This window comes from Elephas maximus, chromosome 3 (genome assembly GCF_024166365.1).
Source record: "Elephas maximus indicus isolate mEleMax1 chromosome 3, mEleMax1 primary haplotype, whole genome shotgun sequence".
Taxonomy (NCBI): Eukaryota; Metazoa; Chordata; class Mammalia; order Proboscidea; family Elephantidae; genus Elephas; species Elephas maximus.
The window spans coordinates 216,473,705-216,496,608 of NC_064821.1; the positions used below are offsets into that span (position 1 = coordinate 216,473,705).

The 22,904-nt window shown below is 40.4% G+C and overlaps 1 protein-coding gene across 2 annotated transcripts in view; it reads right to left on the reverse strand.

The window, feature by feature from the left end:
* The window catches only part of TIPRL (TOR signaling pathway regulator), a 31,559-nt gene extending 8,887 nt beyond the window's left edge, over positions 1-22,672 (reverse strand). The window contains exons 1-4 of one of the 2 annotated variants that reach the window (XM_049881317.1): positions 22,444-22,672; positions 14,790-14,969; positions 14,034-14,133; positions 6,945-7,076 (exon numbers count right to left, since the gene is read on the reverse strand). In XM_049881317.1, coding sequence (XP_049737274.1) covers positions 6,945-7,076; positions 14,034-14,133; positions 14,790-14,969; positions 22,444-22,547 — 516 coding nt within the window. In that variant the 5' untranslated portion in view covers positions 22,548-22,672. The remainder of the gene's footprint in view (positions 1-6,944; positions 7,077-14,033; positions 14,134-14,789; positions 14,970-22,443) is intronic. The other variant, XM_049881316.1, reaches the window with a different exon arrangement.
* Positions 22,673-22,904: the final 232 nt, after the last annotated feature.

Consider the following 22,904-nt stretch of genomic DNA (forward strand, 5'->3'; position numbering starts at 1 on the left):
AAGGTGTGCACATCAGGGTTGTATCCTTTCACCATACTTGTTTAACCTGTATGCTGGGCAAATAATCTGAGAAGCTGCACTACATGAAGAAGAATGTGGCATCAGGATAGGAGGAAGACTCATTAACAAGATGAGTCACAGATGATACAACCTTGCCTGCTGAAAATGAAGAGGACTTGAAGCACTTACTAATGAAGATCAAAGACTACAGCCTTCAGGATGGATTGCACCTCAACATAAAGAAAACAAGAATCCTCACAACTGGACCAATAAGCAACATCATGATAAATGGAGAAAAGACTGAAGTTGTCAAGAATTTCTTTTCACTTGGATTGGGTCAAGGAAGCCTTTCTTCTGGAAACCCTGGTGGTATAGTGGTTAAGAGCTACAGCTACTAACCACAAGGTTGGCGGTTCGAATTCACCAGGCGCTCCTTGGAAACCGTATGGGGCAGTTCTACTCTGTCCTATAGGGTCATTATGAGTCAGAATCGACTCAATGGCAACGGGTTTGAATCCACAATCAATGCCCATGGAGGCAGTAGTCGAGAAATCAAATGATGTATTGCATTGGCCAAATCTTTTGCAAAACATCTCTTTAAAGTGTTAAAAAGCAAAGATGTTATTTTGGGGACTAAGTTACAGCTGACCAAGCCATGGTATTTTCAACTGCCTCATATGCATGCAAAAGCTGGACAGTGAATAAGGAGGACCTTAGAAGAACTGATGCCTTTCAATTGTGGTGCTGGCAAAGAATATTGGATCTACCATAGACTGCCAAAAGAACAAATGTATCTGTCTTGGAAGTAGTATAGCCAGAATGCTCCTTAGAAGCAAGGATGGCACCACTTCATCTCACATGTTATCAGGAGGGACCAGTCCCTGGAGAAGGACTTCATGCTTGGTAAAGTAGAGGGTCAGCGAAAAAGAGGAAGACTGTCAATGAGATGGACTGACACGGTGGCTCCAAGAATGGGCTCAAGCATTACAACGATTGTGAGGGTGGCACAGGATTGGGCAGTGTTTCATTCTGTTATACAATAGGGTCACTATGAGTGGGAACAGACACGATGGCACCTAACAACAACAGTTTTTTATTGTTCAGTACTGCCTCCATGGAATGATTGGAAATTTGTGGGATAATATTTAGTTGTCATAACAACAAGCTGGTATTTAGTTGGTAAGTTCTGTAATGCAAAGGATGACCTTATACGACAAAGCCTCACAAACTTTCCAAACATATACCCTAGTATTAATGCAGATAAAAACCGTATTTATAATTATCTGACCCTAGAGCCTAATTCCATCTTACACATATAGTCATGTACCACATACATGTTTGGGCAACATCTGACCACATATGTGTCCGTGGTCCCACAAGGTTATGAAAGAATTCAGAAATCCCAACTAGAGAGTGAAACGTAGGAAATTTAAGCATGTTGCATATATCGCACTGGACAATCTTGACGACCCTCAAAAACAAAGAAAAAATTCTCCAAAGTGTTAAGGGATGAGCTCCACTGAAGGCTAACAAAAATGCAAGATATGGATAAACTGCTAATGATGTGGACTGGGGACCAAACACAAAAGAAAAATTCCTCTCAACATGTTGATGATCACTACTAATGCATCGAGCTGTTTGAGATGCTTAAAGAAAGAGCAGGACCAGACTATAATACTGAGTTTAGAACTAGCTCTGGGTGGTTCAAGCACTTCAAAGAACATTTTTTACTGCATAATATCAAAGTGAGTGATGACTCTGCGAGTGCTGATAAGAAGGCAGGAGAACAATTTGTTGAAATCTTAGATAAACTAATTGTAGAAGGAGGCTATTTGCCCTAGCAAATTTTTAATAAGGATGAAACCTACTTATTCTGGAAGTGAACGCACAACGTCCAAATAACGTAAAACGTCCCATTTCACGGAACATATTGCGGACATTAAGCAACGCACAACTGGAAATACAAAATTTACTCATTATCCAGTAATGCAACTAACCTTGTAAATCAAGGGAAGATTATATATTTTGTTTTGTTTAGAACTTCATTAAGAGTTATTTAACACAGTGGAAAATTACATCCCCGATGGCAGTGCCACATGTGTCATCTTGGTCACTGCCTGGTACCTAACATCCCTGTCCATCTGTACTTGTATCTGTCACATTCACAGTGGCTTAATGTGCAAATACAAGTATCGCCTACTTCACTGTGTCTCTTGTTAAGTTCTATCAGCCATTTACATATTGAAATACATACCATTTATTCTAAATAATTTCCTTTTGTTTTATAATTAGGACATTATGATAATTTTTTAGAAAGTAGGTAGGTTACATATTCTATGAATTTCATTTCGGGGTAGTAAAAGGGGAGCCTTCAAGTATTTGGTAAAATAAAAAACAGAGCAACGAGTCTGCTAAAACAGAGAATCACAAACTTAGAGCAATTTACTGAACCAGTCAAGGTCTCAAATTACTCATCTATAAAAAAAAGGAGGATGTGGAGAAATAATCTCTCAGGCCCTGTCTCTTTGTAAAATTTGACAATTCTATATGTTTTTTTATATAACTACGTTTCTAACAAAAGCTACCCACGCACAGGTATTACAGGACTCTAGGTACCACGGAGAGGACGGGTATACTCCTGCCCAGCACACTCAGAATCTGGGTAAAGCGTGAAAGCAGAAGGGCAGCAACATTCGTTCCTGACTCAGTTCAGAAAGGAATTAACCATTAGCTGTAAAAGCCATTACAGAACACCACAGCACTGCCAGTATTGGGCAGACAGAAAACTTTCTTTGAAAGTTAAAGACTAACATACTAGCATGAAACCGATCCTCTTTGAAGACGTTACTAGAGCACAGCCCTGAAAGTGGTAAGCCCTATCAGGAACAGGAGAATGTTAGGGTCACAAAATTCTAACCTAGAAACAAACATTACTAGGAGAAATTAATTTAAAATGCAAAAGGAAAATTAATTTCTGAAATAAGTATCTTCCAATTAGATACAGGTAATGCCACTCACACAAAGTTATCAAAGTTCATGGTAAACTCATGAAACAAATCCAAGACACCCCAAGCCTCACTGTGCATAAAACCCTAAATCTACTCTTTCTCCTTGTGGGATCGCACTACAAGAAAGTCGTGATTTTTTAAAATATAAATTGCCTAGGTTTGGAATTGAAAACATAAGGTGGGAAAGCCGCTTTGAAACAACGAAAGAGTCCAGTAAGTTAACAGGAACCTAAGGGGCTCTATCCAACAATACCAGGAATCTGAAGTAAGACACTTGTTTACATAAGCAGCTTTCATGTTACAACAGCATTTCTTTTCAGAGTACTTTGTAATCATTATGTAATCATAAACAACCATTCTTCTAATTCTAAACCAATTCAATTCTTTTAGGAAAAAATCTTTGGCAGTTTTCCAGCCAAGGTTAAAACACAGTAAAAACACGACACTCCTGTCACCCTCAGAGGGTTCCAAGACCATTTTCAAAGTGAGGTGATGCAAAGGGGCGGGGGGGCACCCACATGTGATAAATAAGAAAAAACTCATTTCTGTACATATTCCCAATCAAACTTTTAGCGATAAAAAAATACAAGGTAGTCCTTAAAAATAAATACTTTTTTTTAGAGGTTTCTTGGAAAGTTTTGCTAATAACTAAAAGCATTCTGTGGTGGTATAGATTTTATTTGAAACTAACTGGGAAAACGTAGATTTTAAGTCAAGAAAAGCTCTAGAAAAAAAGGTGAATGACCTCCTGAAGAGAGCTCTAAGTAGAAAGCGGCTGGCAAGGGCTTTGGAGATGACCGCCATACTTCATTTTCTAATGGTGGCCAGTACTATGACAGGTTGAATTGATTAGCAGCTCTCAGAAACCTCAAGCTCAGGAAACACATCAATGATCACCTTATTCTAACACCAGGCGCCTTCCCAGTCTGGCTCGGGGGGAGACTTACACACCTGAAATGTCCATCAGGCACTACCTCCTCTAAGAAGCCTTTGCTGGCCTCTATCCCTACATGTGTCTTTCCATCTTTCCAGCCAACAAACATATAGCAAGAGTGCCACGTGGAGTCAAATAAAAAATACCCCTTGCCACATAGTGTTAAACAACGAAATCTCTCATCTAGGTAATTCTGAAAAACTGCAGGTTTCGGAAGCACTGTGGCAGAAGCACATTTACCTACATTCTGTTCCTTTCCTCCTGTCATCATGGAAGAAGTATCTTCCTCTTTTCCCGTCTTAGGCTAATCCCTTTACCAAGATCTAGATCCTAGGCATATGAGCAGGGACAGAGGGTCAAACTGATTCCCTTTGTGATCTTGGGCAAGTTACTTAATATCTCCTTACTCTGTAAAATACAGACAAAGATATTCACTACATAGAATGTCGATGAGGATTAAACAAGGTAATGTAGTTAAGTATTTAGCACCAACCAAAAACCAAACCCACTGCTGTTGAGTCAATTCTAGCTCACAGTGACCCTGTAGGACAGAGTAGAACTGCCTCACAGGGTTTCCAAGGCTGTAATCATTACGGAAGCAGACTGCCATGTCTTTCTCCTGCAGAGCGGCTGGTGGCTTCAAATGGTTGAAATTTCGGTTAGCAGCCAAGCACTTTAACCATGGTGCCGCCAGGGCTCCTGAGTATCTAGTACAGTGCCTCACATGTAGTAAAGGCTCAAAGACTTCCTCTTCCTCGCCTGAGACCTGACTGCATTCACCTTCCCCGCTCTCTAGAGTGGCTCCTTCCAGAGAGCGCATAAATGTACTAAAGTCTTCCCCTTATTAAAATAACAAAACCACATGCAGACAGCTCTGCCAACCTCTGGTCCTCTCTTAGCCATGTCTGTTTCTTCTTCTAGCTTTTTCTGAATGGCTGGTCTACACCTACACTTTCTCTCTACCTCCACATCGCTTATTCATCCTCTAACCGTGTAACTTAAACTGCTCTGCCAAAGTCAGTAACAATATCTTAAGTGTAAAACCAAAAAACAATTTTTAGCTTATTTTTTAGTCCAGTGAGAACCATCCCATTCCAAGCTTACAAGCCTTCTTTCTGTACAGCCTGGTACTGACCTTTATGCTCTCCTTCTTATCAACTTCTCCCTGAGCTTCCCAGGTACCACATTCCTAGTTTCCAGCTGACGCTCATTAAGCCAGTCCTTGCTTGTATAGAAGGGAACTTCATTTGTCCACACCCATTGACTCTAGGCCAGAAACTGTGACATTTATTTTATTTAAAGCACTATCTGGTACATTGTTAGAAAGGACACAATTCTAATAAAATCCTTCTGGGCATTCTTAAGGTAAACTAGGGAATAAGTAAGCACATTTTAAGACGATACTACCCTTCAGTTTGAGACTTTCTGACTCACACATAATGCATTTATGTCCATTCCCTCTCCATCTTCTTCCTCCACAAAAACACATTTGCTCCCCCATACCTATCACCCACTTAACAGACATCATCTATACAGCCACCCACCTGGGTACAAATGCACACTGAGATATGCAAACTCAGAGCGAGCATTCATTAGACTCAATTCAGTAGGTGGGCAGAAAAGTGGAAAGGTAGGTGACTGGATGAGTGGGTGAGTGAATACATCTAAAATGACAAAAGACAAATCAGAGGAGTTATAGGTGAGCCAGGGAGTAAGGCATTAAGAAAACAATTATATAATGCTAGAATAATGTTATGTGGCATATGGTTCAAAGAAAACTGTATCATTAAATGGTTTTACAACCTTGGATAAACTAATCTTTTGGCCCTCATCTATAAAATATGGAGCCTGAGCTAAATAATTTTCTAAAAATCCACTATTGTTCCAAAATTCTGTGATTCTACAGAAAAACTTGACTTTAAAACAAATTTATTGCTGCTTTTGTACCGTCGTCTTCATTTTTTATCATTGTTTAAATCACAACACTGACGATCACTACGCTCCAGGCACATCTAATGCTGGGGCTCCAGCTTTGACAGACCTTACAATAAGTGCTACAATTGAAAGATTTAAAAAAAGTACTTATTGAAAAAAAAAAAAATGGAAAAGGGGTGTTTAACTCTGCTTTGGGAGTCTTGGAAGGTGTCACAGAGCAGGTAACATTTCAGATGGGTCTTAAAGGATGAGACATGAAGTAAAAGGTTTCAGTTGAGGTTTTTATGGAAAACGTTAGAAACCAAATACAAGCGAGTAGTAAACCAATGCAAATAACTGCCAGTGGCCTATTTATTATTGTTTTTAAGCATGTGACACCAACAACATTGCTAATGGAAGTAGTCTGTCCTCTACTGATAGAAAAGAATACAAAAGAAGGGAAGTTATTATACTTGTGCTTTCTGTTTTTTACTTCTACATTAGAAATTGAAGTCGTAGTTTAATGGTACACTGAAATCCTGACTCAAATCCAAACCCACTGCTGTTGAATTGATTCCGACTCACAGCGACCATACAGGACAGAGTAGAGCTGCTCCATAGAGTTTTCACGGCTGTAAATCTTTATGGAAGCAGACTGCCACATCTTTCTCTCACAGGGTGGCCAATGGGTTCGAACTGCCGACCTTTTGGTTAACAGCTGAGCGCTTTAACCACTTCACCACCAGAGTTCACTGAAACCTGACACATTGGTGATTTCTTTAAAATGACATTCACCTTGCTGTCTTCAGATTCTATCAACATCAGTATTTTAAAAAGTGAAAATTAACTTCATTCAAGTTAAATAATAAACACACAACAAAATGGCCAGGTCTACTAAAAAAAATGCTTTGCTAAAATAAAGTACTAACAATACACTAAGATATCCTTTAACTGTGAATTTGGCAATAGATACTCAATAAGATAAACTATAGCCATGATACCATGCTTAGACTCATTGGGATTTGAAGTGAGTCTTATATTTCTACCCAATAGAAGAAAGAAATTAAACAAAAATTCGTAGTACTCACAATTTTCACACTCAGGCTTGAAACTCCATGATCATGCAATTCATCCTCGAACAGGAGAACTTCTTCAAAAAACTTAATTTGTTCTCTAGCTTTCAATTTCTCCGTGTCTATATGATCTGTTGTAGGTACAACCTGGAAGAAAAACATTGAAAAACAAAACTAAGGAGTTACAGAGACATAGAAAAGTAGTTTTTCCTTCCTCATTTCTATACAGCCATAGCACACAGTCCTAAATTTGGGTGTCATTTGTAGACATGAAAGATCAGATATACACCTTGCCAATGAAAAACTTAACCACGGACAGCTGATGTTATAGCTACACACACAAAATAAAGTAAAAATTTCACTGTCTTTCATACTGGTCTGATTAAAATCAAGTGCTCTGTTGTGACTACGAGAAAATTAGTGTGGTGAACTGCTACTATCATATGAGTTCAAAGCAGTTCAGGGCTGTGAAATTCTACTTTTAAGACAGTCACTTGGATCTTCAAAATAGTTTTCCATTAGAATAATGTTATTACCAACCTAGCTCCCCAAAACCTACAAACAAGATATCCTACCATCCCCCACTGCAGATGAATCGATTTCAATTCACAGCAACCCCATAGGGTTTCTGAGGCTGTAAATCTCTTTGGAAGCAGACTGTCACATGTTTTTCCTGTGGAGTTGCTGGTGGTTTCGAACCACCGACCTTTTGGTTAGCAGTCAACTGCTTTAACCACTGCACCACAAACAAAATACAGTGCTTTAAATAACAAGGCAGGAAAAAATATTAGAGAAATTCAAAGGGACACTCTGGCATTCTAAAGGGCTTTGGAGGATGCTGACAACTTTTTCCGACATATGATTTTGTAGCACACACACACACAAAATCCAACAAAACCATCAAAAACCCCAAGGCAGGTCACAGCAATAGCTCACTAAATCCAAGTATCTCCTAATAGTATGAACTATGACACATTCTTTATTACATCCAATTTCACTACAAAATGTTCAGCTTTTCTACTCTTGACATGGTTATATCATAAACAAATACAGCAATGTTTCTCAAACTGGAATTATTCAATAACTAATAGCTACTATTTTGCTTTACTTAACAGCCATGATTAAGTCATTTGTTTGACCCATGAATAGAACTACTAGGTGGTGATTAGCTTGAGATAATTGAAAAAGAATTAGACAAAAATGGTGTTCAAGAGACTGCATAGATTTGGGAAGAAAAAAATGGCCTGAGAAAATGTACGTGGGAAAAAAAAGATTGCAATGAAAAGAAAGTGCAGTTTGTACTTGATTCCCAAGAAGTGAAAACTGTCCCCATTTCTTCCATGTTCAGTCACAGACGACACTGTCAGCCCTCTGCGATTTTATTCCAAAATGTGCCTGCAGCAGGCACGGTGCCCCATCTGAAGGTGAAAACTGGGGTGGGGACAGCAGGTATGAGAGGTAGGGACATGACAGCACATAACCAGCCCTGTAAAAAGATTCCTGGAATGTTTGTGATGATCTACTTACGACAGAAGTTAGTGTCTTTAGGACTGCCTAGGTGCATAAAACTTCGGTAGTTAATATGAAATAACCACAACTGCTAAATTCCTTTTTATCTAGTTTCAGTTCAAAGGAAGACATCAGAAGATCCTTATGGATGCTTTTGACTTTCAAAAAATTAATCAATCAGTATATGAATTTTCTCATTAGTAAATAACTACTTCACTAATTTTCATCAATTCCATCAGTAAGTGATTGGTCAAGATGCATTCATTATGAGGATATTCATTATATTTATATATACTATCTTCTCTCATTTGCAAGGACAAGGACTGTTTAAAACTTCCTATTTCTCATCCCTGTCTCTTCCCTATTCCATTTAACTCCTCCCCGAACTCAGGCGTCTGAAAAAAAGAAAACAAACAAGCAAAATCCAGCTCAGCTTAAAACACACTGAATACTTTTGGCTTCCCGTATTGGTAGAATGGAACCCTGGGGGCGCAGTGGATAAGAGCTCAGCTGCTAATCAAAAGGTCGGCAGTTCGAATCCATCAGCCGCTCCTTGGAAACCCTATGGGGATGTTCTACCCTGTCCTATAGGGTCGCTGTGAATTGGAATCGACTCGACAGCAATGGGTTTGGTTTGGTTTTGGTTATTGGTAGAATAGGTACTCCAGACAAACCCTCTTGCTGAAGACAATGATGAAACAAATCTTCCTAAAAGCATCAAACGATGAAGGCAGTGAACATTACTGAACTAAGATCTGGAAGGGGAATGAGGCCCAGAAGAGTGAGCCAGCTGTTGGATGACTTTTGCCCTGAGGCCTCAGCATGGCTTATCTGGAGGGGAGGCTGGGCTCTGCTAGCTTTTGGCGCCTTTACTACTGAATTCCCTGTCCTGCTCCTAATCTGGGGGTGACATCCTAAAGAGCTACAATAGTTTTCCTGGCTTCTTAGCCACAGGTTTAACAAACCTCAAACTCTGGTCCAAACTATAACCTGCAGGCCAAAATTGGCCTGCTGCCTATTTTTGTATGGCTCACAAGCTAAGAATGGTTTCACATTTTTAAATGAAGATAAAAAAAATTAAAGAAGTATTTCATGACACATAATTATATGAAAAGTCCTCTCAGGTGGAAGACTGGAACAAAAACAAGGAGGCATGCAGAAGTTCAGGTATCACAGACCAGAACCAGCAGAAATAACAGACAATAAAAGATCCCAGGGACTCCAGCTACTGAAATTATGAGGCCTAAACTGTGAAACAATAATGTCAACTAGTTCCAAGGAAATAAAAGCTAAGGTTGAAAATTTTAGCCAGACATTACCAAACCCAGCGCTGTCGAGTTGATGCCGACTCACAGCGACCCTATAGGACAGAGTAGAACTGCCCCATAGAGTTTCCAAGGAGCGCCTGGCAGATTCAAACTGCTGACCTCTTGGTTAGCAGCTATAGCACTTAACCAGTACGCTACCAGGGTTTCCAGCCAGACATTAAAATACTATTTAAAAATATATATGACCAGTTACACTCATGCTGGCTATCCATGTTCTATTTCTTTTCCTGGATGGTTACGTTTTGCAATTCATAAAACTCAAATCAGCATAACAATTTCATGGTTCACCCATGCTGCAGCCTGTGTCAGCACTCTTTGATGACTGAATAATATTCCATTATATAGACACACCAGATTTTGTGTATCCACTTATCAGCTAATAGACATTTAGGTGGTTTCAACTTTTCAGCTATTAGGAGTAATACTGCTGTGAAGACTGAGCTATGCTACCAGGAACTACACACAAGTTTCTGTGTGGACTTACGTTTTCAGTATATACTTAGGAGGAGAATTGCTGGCTTATACGGTAACTCTGTTTAACATTTTGAGAAACTGCCAAATTGTTTTCAAAAGCAGCTGCATCATTTTACATTTCCACTAGCAATGTATCATGGCTCTAATTTTTCCATTCTCCACATTCTCACCAACACTTGTCATTATCCTTTTTTTTTTCTCTTAATTATAGCTATCCTAGGGGTGGAAGTGCTTCAATTCACTTTTTTAAGTTTAAATATTTTATTTATACCAATACCAAAATCTATTACAATTTTACTTTTCTGACTATAATGGAAGCAAACTCATTAATAATATTTTTAAAATATACTTCTTAGTTTATAGTTTTCAACTGAAAGGAATGACGTTTGACAAATTCTCAGGGCACCACGATAATCTTAAATAATTTTTGACTTATTTCAACTTATTGAAAATTAAGAGCAAACGAATAGTATGTATGTATCTATAAATATTTCACCTTGAGGACTAAGGTGCGCCTGACCCAAGCCATGGTGTTTCCAACCGCCTCATATGCATGTGAAAGCTGGACAATGAATAAGAAGACCCAAGAAGAACTGACACCTTTGAATTGTGGTGTTGGTAAAGAACACTGAATATACCATGAAGTGCCAAAAGAATGAACAAATCCGTCTTGGAAGAGGTACAACCAGAATGCTCCCTAGAAGCAAGGATGGTAAGACTATATCTCACATACTTTGGACATGTTATCAGAAGGACCTCCTGCTTGGTAAAATAGAAGGTCAGCACAAAAGAGGAAGACCCTCAACAAGATGGACTGACACAGTGGCTGCAATGGGCTCAAGCATAACAACGATTGTGAGGATGGCACAGAACCAGGCAGTGTTTCATTCTGTTGTATACACAGGGTTGCTATGAGTTGGAACCAACTCAATGGCACCTAACAACAACACATCACATAGATATTTCTGTACGTAGCCATCTGTATCTATGTTAACTTCTAACTGGTACCCCAGCTCTGACCCATTACCACACGCAGCATTCTCGCCTCCACCCCTTGTAGATCTGCAAATTTCTGCTCTAATGGTGGGGAGCCTGGGTCCTACCCTCCTCCATCACCCACTGAATCAATTCTTCAATTTCACTATTCATGTATAGCAATACTAGAACTCTTAACCCAGCGTACAATATTTATGTGTAATTCCTCTGCCTTTACTCTTACACACTCATTTCCAAAGTTACTTAGATCATCACCTTTCTCCCTAGATTCACTCTTAAAAGTTCAAGATATTAAACCATATTGAATGAGTTGGGCAAATGTTCCAAAGGTTTTAAAAGAAATGCCTTTTTAAAGGCATGAACAGTACACGTTTTATTCTTAAAAGGTGGTGCAAATGAGAGAGGCAGCCTCTCACTTCTAATATTCCATAGAGTCAATTTACTTAACAGTAAGAAAGAAAATGACCATCTATTGATCGGCTTCTATGGGCCAGGTACAGTGTTGGGCATTTGACCTATTTTCTCATAATATTCTCATGTTGTTCTTGTTGTTCGGTGCCATCGAGTCAGTTCTGCCTCACAGCGACCCCTGTGTACAACAGAATGAAACACTGCCCAATCCTGGGCCATCTTCACTATTATGACTATGCTTGAGAACATCCTTGCAGACACTGTGTCAATTCATCTTGTTGAGGGTCTTCCTCTTTTTCACTGACCCTCTACCTTACCAAGTACGATGCCCTTCTCCAGAGACTGGTCCCTCCTGATAACATGCCCAGAGTAAACAAAGGAAGTCTCACCATCCTCGCTTCTAAGGAACATTCTGGCTGTACTTCTTCCAAGACAGGCTTGTTCATTCTTCTGGCAGTCCAGAGTATATTCAGTATTCTTTGCCAACTCCACAATTCAAAGGAATCAATTCTTCTCTGATCTTCCTTATTCACTGTCCAGCTTTCCCATGCATATGAGGCAACTGAAAATACCATGGCTTGGGTCAGGCACACCTTAGCCCTCAAAGCAACATCTTCCCTTTCTAACACTTTAAAGAGGTCTTTTGCAGTAGATTTGCCCAGTGCACCACATCATTTGATTTCCTGACTGCTGCTTCCAGGAGTGTTGATCGTGGATCCAAGTAAAATGAAATCCTTGAAAACTTGTCTTTTCTCTGTTTATCATGATGTTATTCATTGGTCCAGTTGTGAAGATTTTTGTTTTATGTTGAGATGTAATCCACACTGAAGGCTACAGTCTTTGATCTCCATCAGTAAGTGCTTCAAGTCCTCTTCACTTTCAGCAAGCAAGGCTGTGTCATCTGCACACTGCAGGCTGTTAAATGAGTTTTCCTCTAATCTTGATGCCGTGTCCAGCTTCTCGAATTATTTTGATGAGCACACAGATTGAATAAGTAGGGTGAAAGGATACAACACCTTTCTTTAAACAACACAGTATCCCCTTATTCTGGTCGAACAACTGCTCTCTGGTCTATATACAGGTTCCTCATGAGCACAATTAAGTGTTCTGAAATTCCCATTCATGGTATCCATAATTTGTTATGATCCACATACTCAAATGTCTTTGCACAGTCAATAAAATACAGGTAAACATCTTCCTGATATTCTCTGCTTCCAGCCGAGATCCACATGACATCAGCAATGATATCCCTTGTTCCATGTCCTTTTCTCATCTAGCTTGACTTTTTGGCAGTTCTCTGTCGACATACTGCTGCAAATGCTTTTGAATTATCTTCAGCAAAATTTTACTTGCGTGTGATATTGTTTGATAATTTTCACATTCTTTGGAACAGGCACAAATACGGATGAGATGATATCAAGGACATGACACACAAAAGAACCAAGGTCATTAAAAAGACAGGAAAGAAAGAAAAGAATAAAATGGATGTCAAGAGACTCTGAAACTTGCTCTTGAACATAGAGCAGCTAAAGCAAATGGAAGAAATGATGAAGTAAAAGAGCTGAACAGACAATTTCAAATGGTGGCTCAAAAAGACAAAGTAAAGTGCTATGATGAAACATGCAGAGAACTGGAGTTAGAAAACCAAAAGCGAGGAACACGCTTGGCATTTCTGAAGCTCAAAGAACTGAAGAAATAATTCAACCCTCGAGTTGCAAAGCTGAAGGATTCTATGGGCAAAATATTGAGTGACACAGGAAGCATCAAAAGAAAATGGAAGGAATACAAAAAGTCAGTGCACCAGAAATGACTGACGTTCAATCATTTCAGGAGGTAGTATATGATCAAGAACCGATGGTACTGAAGGAAGAGGTCCAAGCTGCACTGAAAGCACTGGCAAAAAAACAGGGCTCCAGGAACTGATGTGATACCAATTGAGATATTTCAACAAATAGATACAGCACTGAAGGTGCTCACTCGTCTGTATCAAGAAATTTGTTTAACAGCTACCTGGCCAATCAACTGGAAGACAGAGATCCGTATTTGTGCCCATTCCAAATAAAGATGATCCAACAGAATGTGGAAATTATCAAACCATATCATTAATATTACATGCAATACATAATTTAACATTTCTTATAGTGATGATAACATTACGGCAGGTTACCATGACTACCAACTACACTTTTAAGGACAAAGACAGTTCAACTACGAACTTCTTTTATTTTCTGCTAATAAACAACAAACAAAATCCCCTTATATTAGGTTTTGGTACCTGCAACAATAGAAAATAAGTAGTGGCAGTAAACAAGCTATTACCAGAAAGCTCTGATGATGGGACTATTCAAGATAATTAATGACTAAAAAAGCAAAAGATAAGATTTACCTTTAACTTAAGTTTTTCTCCAAGTAATGTTCCCTTATAATCTGTTGTATACGTCCAATCATACGGTTTAATAACTTCTTTAGAGTGTTCACCCTCCGTCCTCAAATACCAAAATGAGAAGGGTCAGATTCAGTGACGCAAGATATAGATCTCTTGTGTTCATATATCACACCAAATTACATTCTACAAATAATATGAAACACCTGCTAAATACACATACTTGTCATAATTCGCTAGTACAACACCTTTAAGTTTTCTGTACATTTACTGTTATTTAACTTGTCACGTGCTGATACAGTCTCTCCAGTTACACCGTACATTGCCTTAGGGACACGGTTTCAAGGCTTACACTTCTTGGAATCCTCCCAGGTATCTAACGCATAAAAGGCACAAAGTAACAGTTGCTGATGTGATGACCCAAAAAATATGTTTAAAAAAAATTCAATGCTCCTCAAATTTTTAACGTAAATCATATGTAAACACTATTTTTTCAAAATCAGTGTACTGCCTATTCACTAAAGAATACTAAATGCTTGAAAAAGTAAACTCTACATAGCTCAGCTCAATTGTAATTCAATTTAAAAAGTATTCAAGTAGTAGGATAACTAACCTCTGTTTTACGGAGGAAAAAAATGAAATGTAGAATGATTTACCTATAAAGTTTGTAATGCCAGCCCTTCATTCTAACCAGATACACATACTGTGACGATTCCTTTCAACCTTTTTTGTTTAACCCATAGCTACCCAACTTCTCACCTGCTTTCCTGCCACTCTTCGGCACAGGCCACCTTAAGCATTCCTTGGTAGTTGTTTACACATCTTAAGGCATCTGTAGCATTGAACTCAATTCCAAAGCCAGAGCAATGCTGGATTCGCAGAACGTTGTCTCCAAACATCATTTCAGGGAGAGACGGCATGTGCAATTCCTCAGCTAACCTACGTATAACCAAAAGTCTGGTAAGATTATTTTATGGCACTCTTGGTACTTGTATTTCCTTTTCATCCCAACACAATCCTTCCTACATTACCGAATAAGTTAAATAATATATAATTTAACAAATATATTTGTAAAGTGCATAAAATGGTTTTACTACCCATTCTCTCTATGTATATCTTCATGGCACTGTACTAGATACTGGGCTAAATAAGACAAAGAAATATACAAATAAATACATAACACAAGACAGCTAACAATAAATGATATAAGGAAAAATAAAGCAAAGTAAAAGTGGGAAGGGAAGCTATTTTATAAAGAATGGTCAAAGGTCATTTGTCATACAGTGAAATTTGAGCCTCAAAACTACCCTGTGTGAGCTAAGAAAGGCTCAGAGAGTTTATATGACTGATTCAAAATCACAGAGCTAGTAAGTGATAACACCAGGCCTTTTTCCATTATACCAGACTGGGTTCTCATTTAGTGAGCCTCTGTAGAGAAGAAAGTTAACCAGATAAGCTAAAAGGTCAGGATCACAAATTGTTAATCCACAGGTGTGTTTTGATTGGTCTGCACAATATTTAAAAAAAAAAAATTGAAATCTTTCCAACAACTACTGAGAGATTAAAAAAAAGAAAACCCATTTCCTTCAAGTCGATTCCGACTCATAGCAATCCTACAGAACAGAGTAGAACTGTCCCACCGGATCTCCAGGGAGTGTCTGGTGGATTCAAACAGCCATCCTTTTGCTTAGCAGCCGAGTTCTTAACTACTTTACCACCAGGGCTTCAATTGAGAGATAGCTGCCAACAAAAACAGAGAGATTTTATATAATGTGGATTTCTGGTTTATCTCAAAAAACAATCAAAGAAACGAAACTGAAAGATCTGGCAACACTGGACCTGCACTGTCACGTGGCTCCAATTGGCTGGAGCTGACCAGAGGTCACCCCCTGAGTGGGGTGCGGGCTCTCCACTTCACAGGTCCCCTTGGCCCTTTAGAAAGTTGAGTTTGTAACCCCTATTATGAAGCTTTTAAGTGGCTGCCAGTTGGTGACTTTTGAAATCAGGTGCTATATATATAGGTTACCATGTTTTGTGCTGTATGACCTTACCTCTGTCACAACCAGGGCTTTAGACTGAGGAATGAAAATCCAGCATTGCAACCAAAGGCAATTACCTATGGGCTGGTCTGAAGCCCTGAATCTTAGCCTGGGAATTCTGCTCAGTATGCTCATGTTGAACTCAGTAACGACCAATTAACTCACTCTTGACTCTCTCTTTTCAGAAGTCTGAATGACAGCCAAGTGACACACAGCCCAAGTGTCACAGAAAAAGGCTGCATGAAAGCAGAGCCATGAAGCAGAAAGGAAGGAAGAGTGCTGTTTAACAGCAACAGAGGCAGAAAGAGCAAAGACTGAGAAATAACAGTAACAAGAAGAGTAGAGACTTTTATAGTTCAGGGGGCCACGAGGAATTGCCGTCCATTTTCTAAGATAATCCCTGTGTTATTTCCTCATGCAGTATTAAATTCCCATCACTTAAGGCTACCTGAGTCTCTGTTCCTTGCAAACTGAAAACAAAACTAACACAGAGGTTCCATGGAAGGGAATTTTCCAGTTTACCTTATACACCCAATTTTTCATTTTATTGATTTTGGAAACTTCTCAAAATGATTTATAGACTTCGCTGTATTCTTAAAAGAGAAAATATAAACTGCTATTTTACCTTTTATCGATATCAGAGATCACCATATTCAACACTCACACAGGACAATGTTCTCTAGCTGCTACAGAATGTAGGTATCTGCCCGAAGCATGCCTTTTCCCTCTAAATTTGGTTTCTAATCTATTACAGCCTGAAAAGTCAACTAATCACACTTCTTAAAATTGCATAATGAATAAAAACAGAACATGAAAAATAATTTATTCATCAGGGTGAAGGGGTTGTAGGGAACTTTTTTTCTTTCTCACATTTCCAGTAAGGTCACAATAAGCGCATAATAGAGTCAAAAGTTTCAGTAGACTCTGAGTGAAGTAGTGCCCCCAAAAACCCAAACTCATCTGCCACTGAGTCGATTCTGACTCATAACGACCCTATAGGACAGAGTAGAACTGCTCCATAACGTTTTCCGAGGAGCAGCTGATGGATTCGAACTGCCGACCTTTTGGTTAACAGCCAAACTCTTAACCACTGTGCCATAAGTACACCAAACCAAAACCCGTTGCCATCGAGTCGATTCTGACTCACAGCGGCCCTACAGGACACAGTAGAACTGCCCCATTGAGCTTCCAAGGAGCAGCTGGTAGATTCAAACTGCTGACCTTTTGGTTAGCAGCCGTAGCACTTAACCGCTATGCCACCAGGGTTTCCCATAAGTCCACAATAGAGTCAAAAGCTTCAGTACGCTCGGAGTGAAGTACTAAGGGACCCTGAATGCTGTACAGGATTTTAGTGGAAGTGCTCTATGACAGTTCCTCGAATGGACCAAAAGGCTTTCTTTCCTTTTCATTTTTAAGATTTCTGGATTTTTGAATATTTAGCTGTAATTAGTAGGGAAGGTAAGGAGCCACGGTGGCGCAGTGGTTAAAGCACTTGGTGCTTTGAACTCACCAGCTGCTCTGCAGGAAAAAGATGTGGCAGTTTGCTTTCATAAAGATTACAGCATTGGAAACCCTAAGGGGCAATTCTACTCTGTTCTATAGTGTCACTATGAGTCGGAATTGACTTGATGGTTGTCATGGATTGAATTGTGTCCTCTCAAAATATGTGTCAACTTGATTAGGCCATGATTCCCAGTACTGTGTGGTTGTCCTCCACTTTGTGATTTTTTTGTGTTCTAAATCATAATCTCTGCCTGTGGTTTAAGAGGATTCCAGTGGGATTGTAACACCCTTGCTCAGGTCGCATCACTGATCCAACGTAAAGGGTGTTTCCCCAGGGCATGTCCTACACCACCTTTTATCTTACAACAGACAAAACGAAAGGGAAGCAAGCAGAGAGTTGGGGACCTCATACCACCAAGAAAGCAGCACCAGGGGCAGAGTGAGTCCTTTGGACCTGAGGTTCCTGCACTGAGATGCTCCCAGGCCAAGCGAAGGCTGATGCCAAGGAACTTCCTCCAGAGCTGACAGAGAAAGAAAGCCTTCCCCTGGAGCTGACGCCCTGAATTTGGATCTGTAGCCTACTGGACTGTGAGAGAATAAACTTCTCTTTGTTAAAGCCATCCACTTGTGGTATTTCTGTTATAGCAGCATTACACGACTAAGACAATGGTGATGGAGTTTTTAGTAGGTAAAGTAAATATCAAAGAATATATTCTTATATCAAGACAACAAATGATCCATGCGTATCTCAAGTCCACAATTATACTCTTTCCAATTGATTTAAATTCTATTTCCAATCAGATGCACCAAACAGGTCTTTGTGTCTTTGTATATATAGTAGACAAATATACACACATGCACACATAAAACAAAAATCCCTGCATGACTAAATTAAACAACTTAGGCTTTAGATGAAAAAAATACTGATCATCAAAGACCCATCACTTTGAAGACTAAAATGAGTTCTAATCTGTTGTAACTAACTAGATGGCTTAACGTACCAGCCCCATGTTTCCATAGGCTGACATTTCTACTGAACTTTTTAATCCCACATAACAACTGTATTAACAACAGCTATAAAAAAAAGATGGCAGTTAAAGATCCTCTAGCTTGTACGAAAACAATTAACTTTTCCAGTAAAATCTCAACTTGTTACAGCCTTCAAAAGGTAATAATGAAGAAAGCAAAGCACTCAACACTGGTAAGGTAGGGGAACCGGCACTTGCTCACGCGGCTTTCCAGAAGAACTGTGCCGACTTCTGTTCCATCCTGGGGCAGCAGTTAGGCAATAAGTGCCAAGAATCTAACCAAATTTTGATTCTTTAACACAAAATATCGGCTTTAGGAAATCTGTCCTAAAGAAATAATCCAAAATGCAGAAAAAAATCTATGTACATTAATATTCATGACGACCTTATTTATAATAGCTGTAAAGAAATATGATGAATAACCATTTATAAGGAAATAAATGGTTATGTAGAGTATATCCATAGTATGAAATATCCTGAAACCACGAGAAATCTTTAAAGAGAGAACATAAGAACGTGGGAAGAAATGCTCACAGTTGAAACGAAAAACAATGGGACACATGGTGTATTTCTTAGATCTGTGTGTGTATGTATATGTGCACATTATCAGTGAGCTAACATTTTTGAATTGTACATCTTTAGGTTAACATCTAATATTAATTTCTGACCATAAATTTAAGTAAAATTTCATTACTACCCAAAAAAAAAACCAAACCCACTGCCGTTGAGTCGATTCCGACTCATAGCTACCCCATAGGACGAGCAGAACTGCCCCATAGAGTTTCCAAGGAGCTCCTAGTGGAATCAAACTGCCAAACTCTTGGTGAGCAGCCATAGCACTTAACCACTACGCCACCAGGGTTTCCACTCTGTTAGGACAGAGGAAATATTAAATACTTATAAGATTAAATAAGATGAAGACTGACTGTAATTAGAATACTTTATAAAATGACTTGATAAAATACATTTTTACTACTTTACTGAATAATGCACAGCAGTAAGTAATATAAAATGTGGTTCTGTGGATCTTATCCAATGTACCTGGGAAAATCTGGTAGTCCTACAAAATACTCCAGTTATATATGTAAAAGAATCACTGTCACTAACTTAACATTGCTTCAAACATTCTCATTTCAGAGTATCTTAAACACAGGCCCAAATACGCTATTTCTAACATCAAGCGTTGCTCTTAACAAACAGGCTGCTATTGTCAATGCTGATTCACAGTGTCCCTATGTGTGCAGAGTAGAGCTGCTCCACAGGGTGACTGTGACTTTTCAGAAGCAGATCACCAGGCCTGTCTTCTGAGGCACCTCTGGGAGGGTTCGAACTGCCAACCTTTCAGCTAATAGTTGTGTGCGTAACAATTTGCACCACTCCGTGACTCGACAAATAGGTATAACCAGTTATATGGCAGGGAAATTATGAAAGCTCCTATGGGTTTAAAATGCCTTAAATATTTATTAAAGAATGCTTCCTCAAACCAATATTTAACCTAATAATTTATTTAGCACTCTAGAGGTTTTTATACCCTAGAGCAGTGCACCGCTGAAAAATTTAGGATAGGTGAGGGTAAGGCTCTCCTATGTCATATGGAAGGAAGACGAAGTATATTCAGATAGATATATTTTAGAAATAATACAAAAAGAAGTTAAAGATCTGGAATTTGAATTCCTTAAAACTCTCCATGGATCCAGCACCGCTAGGAGAGTCTGCAAGTAAATTATAAATGCTGACTGCTTTATAACCACTACAATTACATACGGTGTAATGCATAACAGACAAAGTAACTCAAAGAGTAACCCAATCTGTAGTAGGATGAAAATGAATTTTTTCCCCTTCTTTTCTGTATTTTCTTAACAAGTCTGCAAAAATGTTACAATTTTTTTTCCTTTTAAATTAGGAAGCAAAACATCCTGTCAGGACTGCCTTCCCTGGTAACCACCCTCCACCTGAATCACAAATGCCAGTGCTCCCTAGAGTTCCCTCTCAGGACCTCTTCTTTTCCTTCGGGTGATTTCCAGATGATCTTACTCCCAGGGCTCCAGGTACCAATTATAAACTTATGGTTCCCAAACCTAAACTCACAGGCAAGTCATCTTTTTTGAGCTTCAAGATAAATACAACCAAATGCCTACTTTATGACCACACACACTTCCCATTTTGGTATTGTTATGAATTATGTCCCCCCAAAATATGTGCTGTAAATCCTAACCTCTAGGCCTGTGGTTATAATTCTATTTGGGAATGGATTGTCTGTTATGTTAATAAGGCAGGATTAGGGCTGGGTGTGTCTTGAATCAATCTCTTAAAAAATATAAAATGAGCAGATTAAGCAAGCAGAGGTGCCAAGCCACATGGATATCTCCAAGGAACCAGGAAACAGAAGCTGAAGAGACAGACAATGGCCTTCTCCCAGAGCTGACATAGAGAGAAAGCCTTCCCCTAGAGCCAGCACTCGGAATTCAGACTTCTGGCCTCCTTAACTGTGAGAAAATAAATTTGTTTGTTAAAGCCATCCACTTGTGGTATTTCCATTATTGCAGCACTAGGTAATTAAGACAAGTATTTTCAAAACTAAATTTATTCTCTATCTAACTGCTCACTTGCCCTATCCCCAATCTGCTTCTGTATTTCCCACCTTGTTTACTGGAGATAATATTCATGCAACAGCCCAAGCTGGAAATCCGGACATCGGTACAGATTCCTCTCCTTCCTTCTCTTCTCCCAGCAACTGGCCATCAAGTTCAGGAGCTCATCTCCTCAAACTTCTCGTCTCTCTCCTGCCATCTGACTGGTCTCCTTGCCCTACAATCCCTCCAGTCCACCCTCCACATCACCTCCGTAACAACCTTTCAGAGCGCACACTCTGATAACATCACTACTCTGGATAAAATTACATACGGTGGTTCTAACAGGGAGCCCTGGTAGCACAATGGTTAAGAACTCAGCTGTTAACCAAAAGGTCAGGAGCTCGAATCCACCAGCTGCTCCTAGGAAACCGTATGCGGCAGTTCTACTCTGTCCTATAGGGTCACTATGAGTTGGAATCGGTCGCAAAGAGTTTGGTTTTACTTGGTACACATCTCTAGGACCCCTGGTGGTGCAGTGGTTAGGAGCTCGGCTGCAGTTTGCATGCACCAGGCGCTCCCTGGAAACCCTATAGGGCAATTCTACTCTGTCCTACAGGGTCACATGGACAGCAACAGGTTTGGATTTTTTTTTTGCTTTGTTTTATACATCTCTATCATAAACAGTTATTCACACTGTCTGGTAATTGTTCACTTGTCTCTCATGAGACTGCGAACTCCTTGAGGCAGAGGACATCTTTCACCTTCTATATCTTAAGTACTGGGCTGGGTACCTGATTTGCTAAAAACTAAACATTTCTAGCAGCCCCGTTGTTAACCCCCGGAGCCCTGGTGGCCAGTGGTAAGAGCTCGGCTGCTAACCAAAAGGTCGGCAGCTGGGCTCCACCAGACGCTCCTAGGAAACCCTGTGGGGCAGTTCCACTCAGTCCTACACAGTAGCGACTGGCTGACAACCAGTTAGACTGTTGTGGTTTGGGGTTAACCCCCAGGAAAGCAGGCCACAACCATTAACAGAAACAGGCCGACGGCGGCGGCGGCTGGAGCGGGAGAGACGTTCGGCGGGCAAAGTCCGTCAGAGCCGTCACGCTGCGCTCACGCCCCGGCGCCTGGCGAGCCTCAGCCGACCGTGGGGGGGTGGCGACACGACTAACGTGCTGTCCGTCACTCAAAGGTCCCACCCGGGGAGCTCGCCCTGCCTCTCGCCCGGGCCCAGCTCCCGGGCCGCGTCCCCACCCGAGCACCGGGGCCTCACTTCTCCACATCCGCCGACTTCATGATGTGGGTCTTGGCAGCTGTCACCTTCCAGGGCCCGAAGGCGAAGTCCTGGTGGCTGCTCTGGAAGCCGTGGATCATCATGGCTGAAGCGGGGCCCGCGACGGCCGCACGGAGCAGGCTGGAGCGGCCGCGGCGTCGGGCACCGGTTCCCCCGCCTCCCTCAGGCCCAGCCCCACGGCTTCCGAGCCGTTACCATGCCCGGCCCCGCCCCCAGCCTGCCGCCCCGGACGCGGGACACTCCTTTTCCGCCTCCTCTCCGCCCTTTCGCTTTTCCTTCCGGGTCCCGTTGTCAATGCTGCGTGACCCACGTCTTACGTCACGGCGTACCGGGGTGGGGAAAAAGGGAGCAAAGGCTGAGGGGTAGGGCTTCATCTGCAGGGGGTGTGGTCAGAGGTGCACCGTACTCTTCTGCTCTTCGGAAGGCGAGTCCAAGATGTG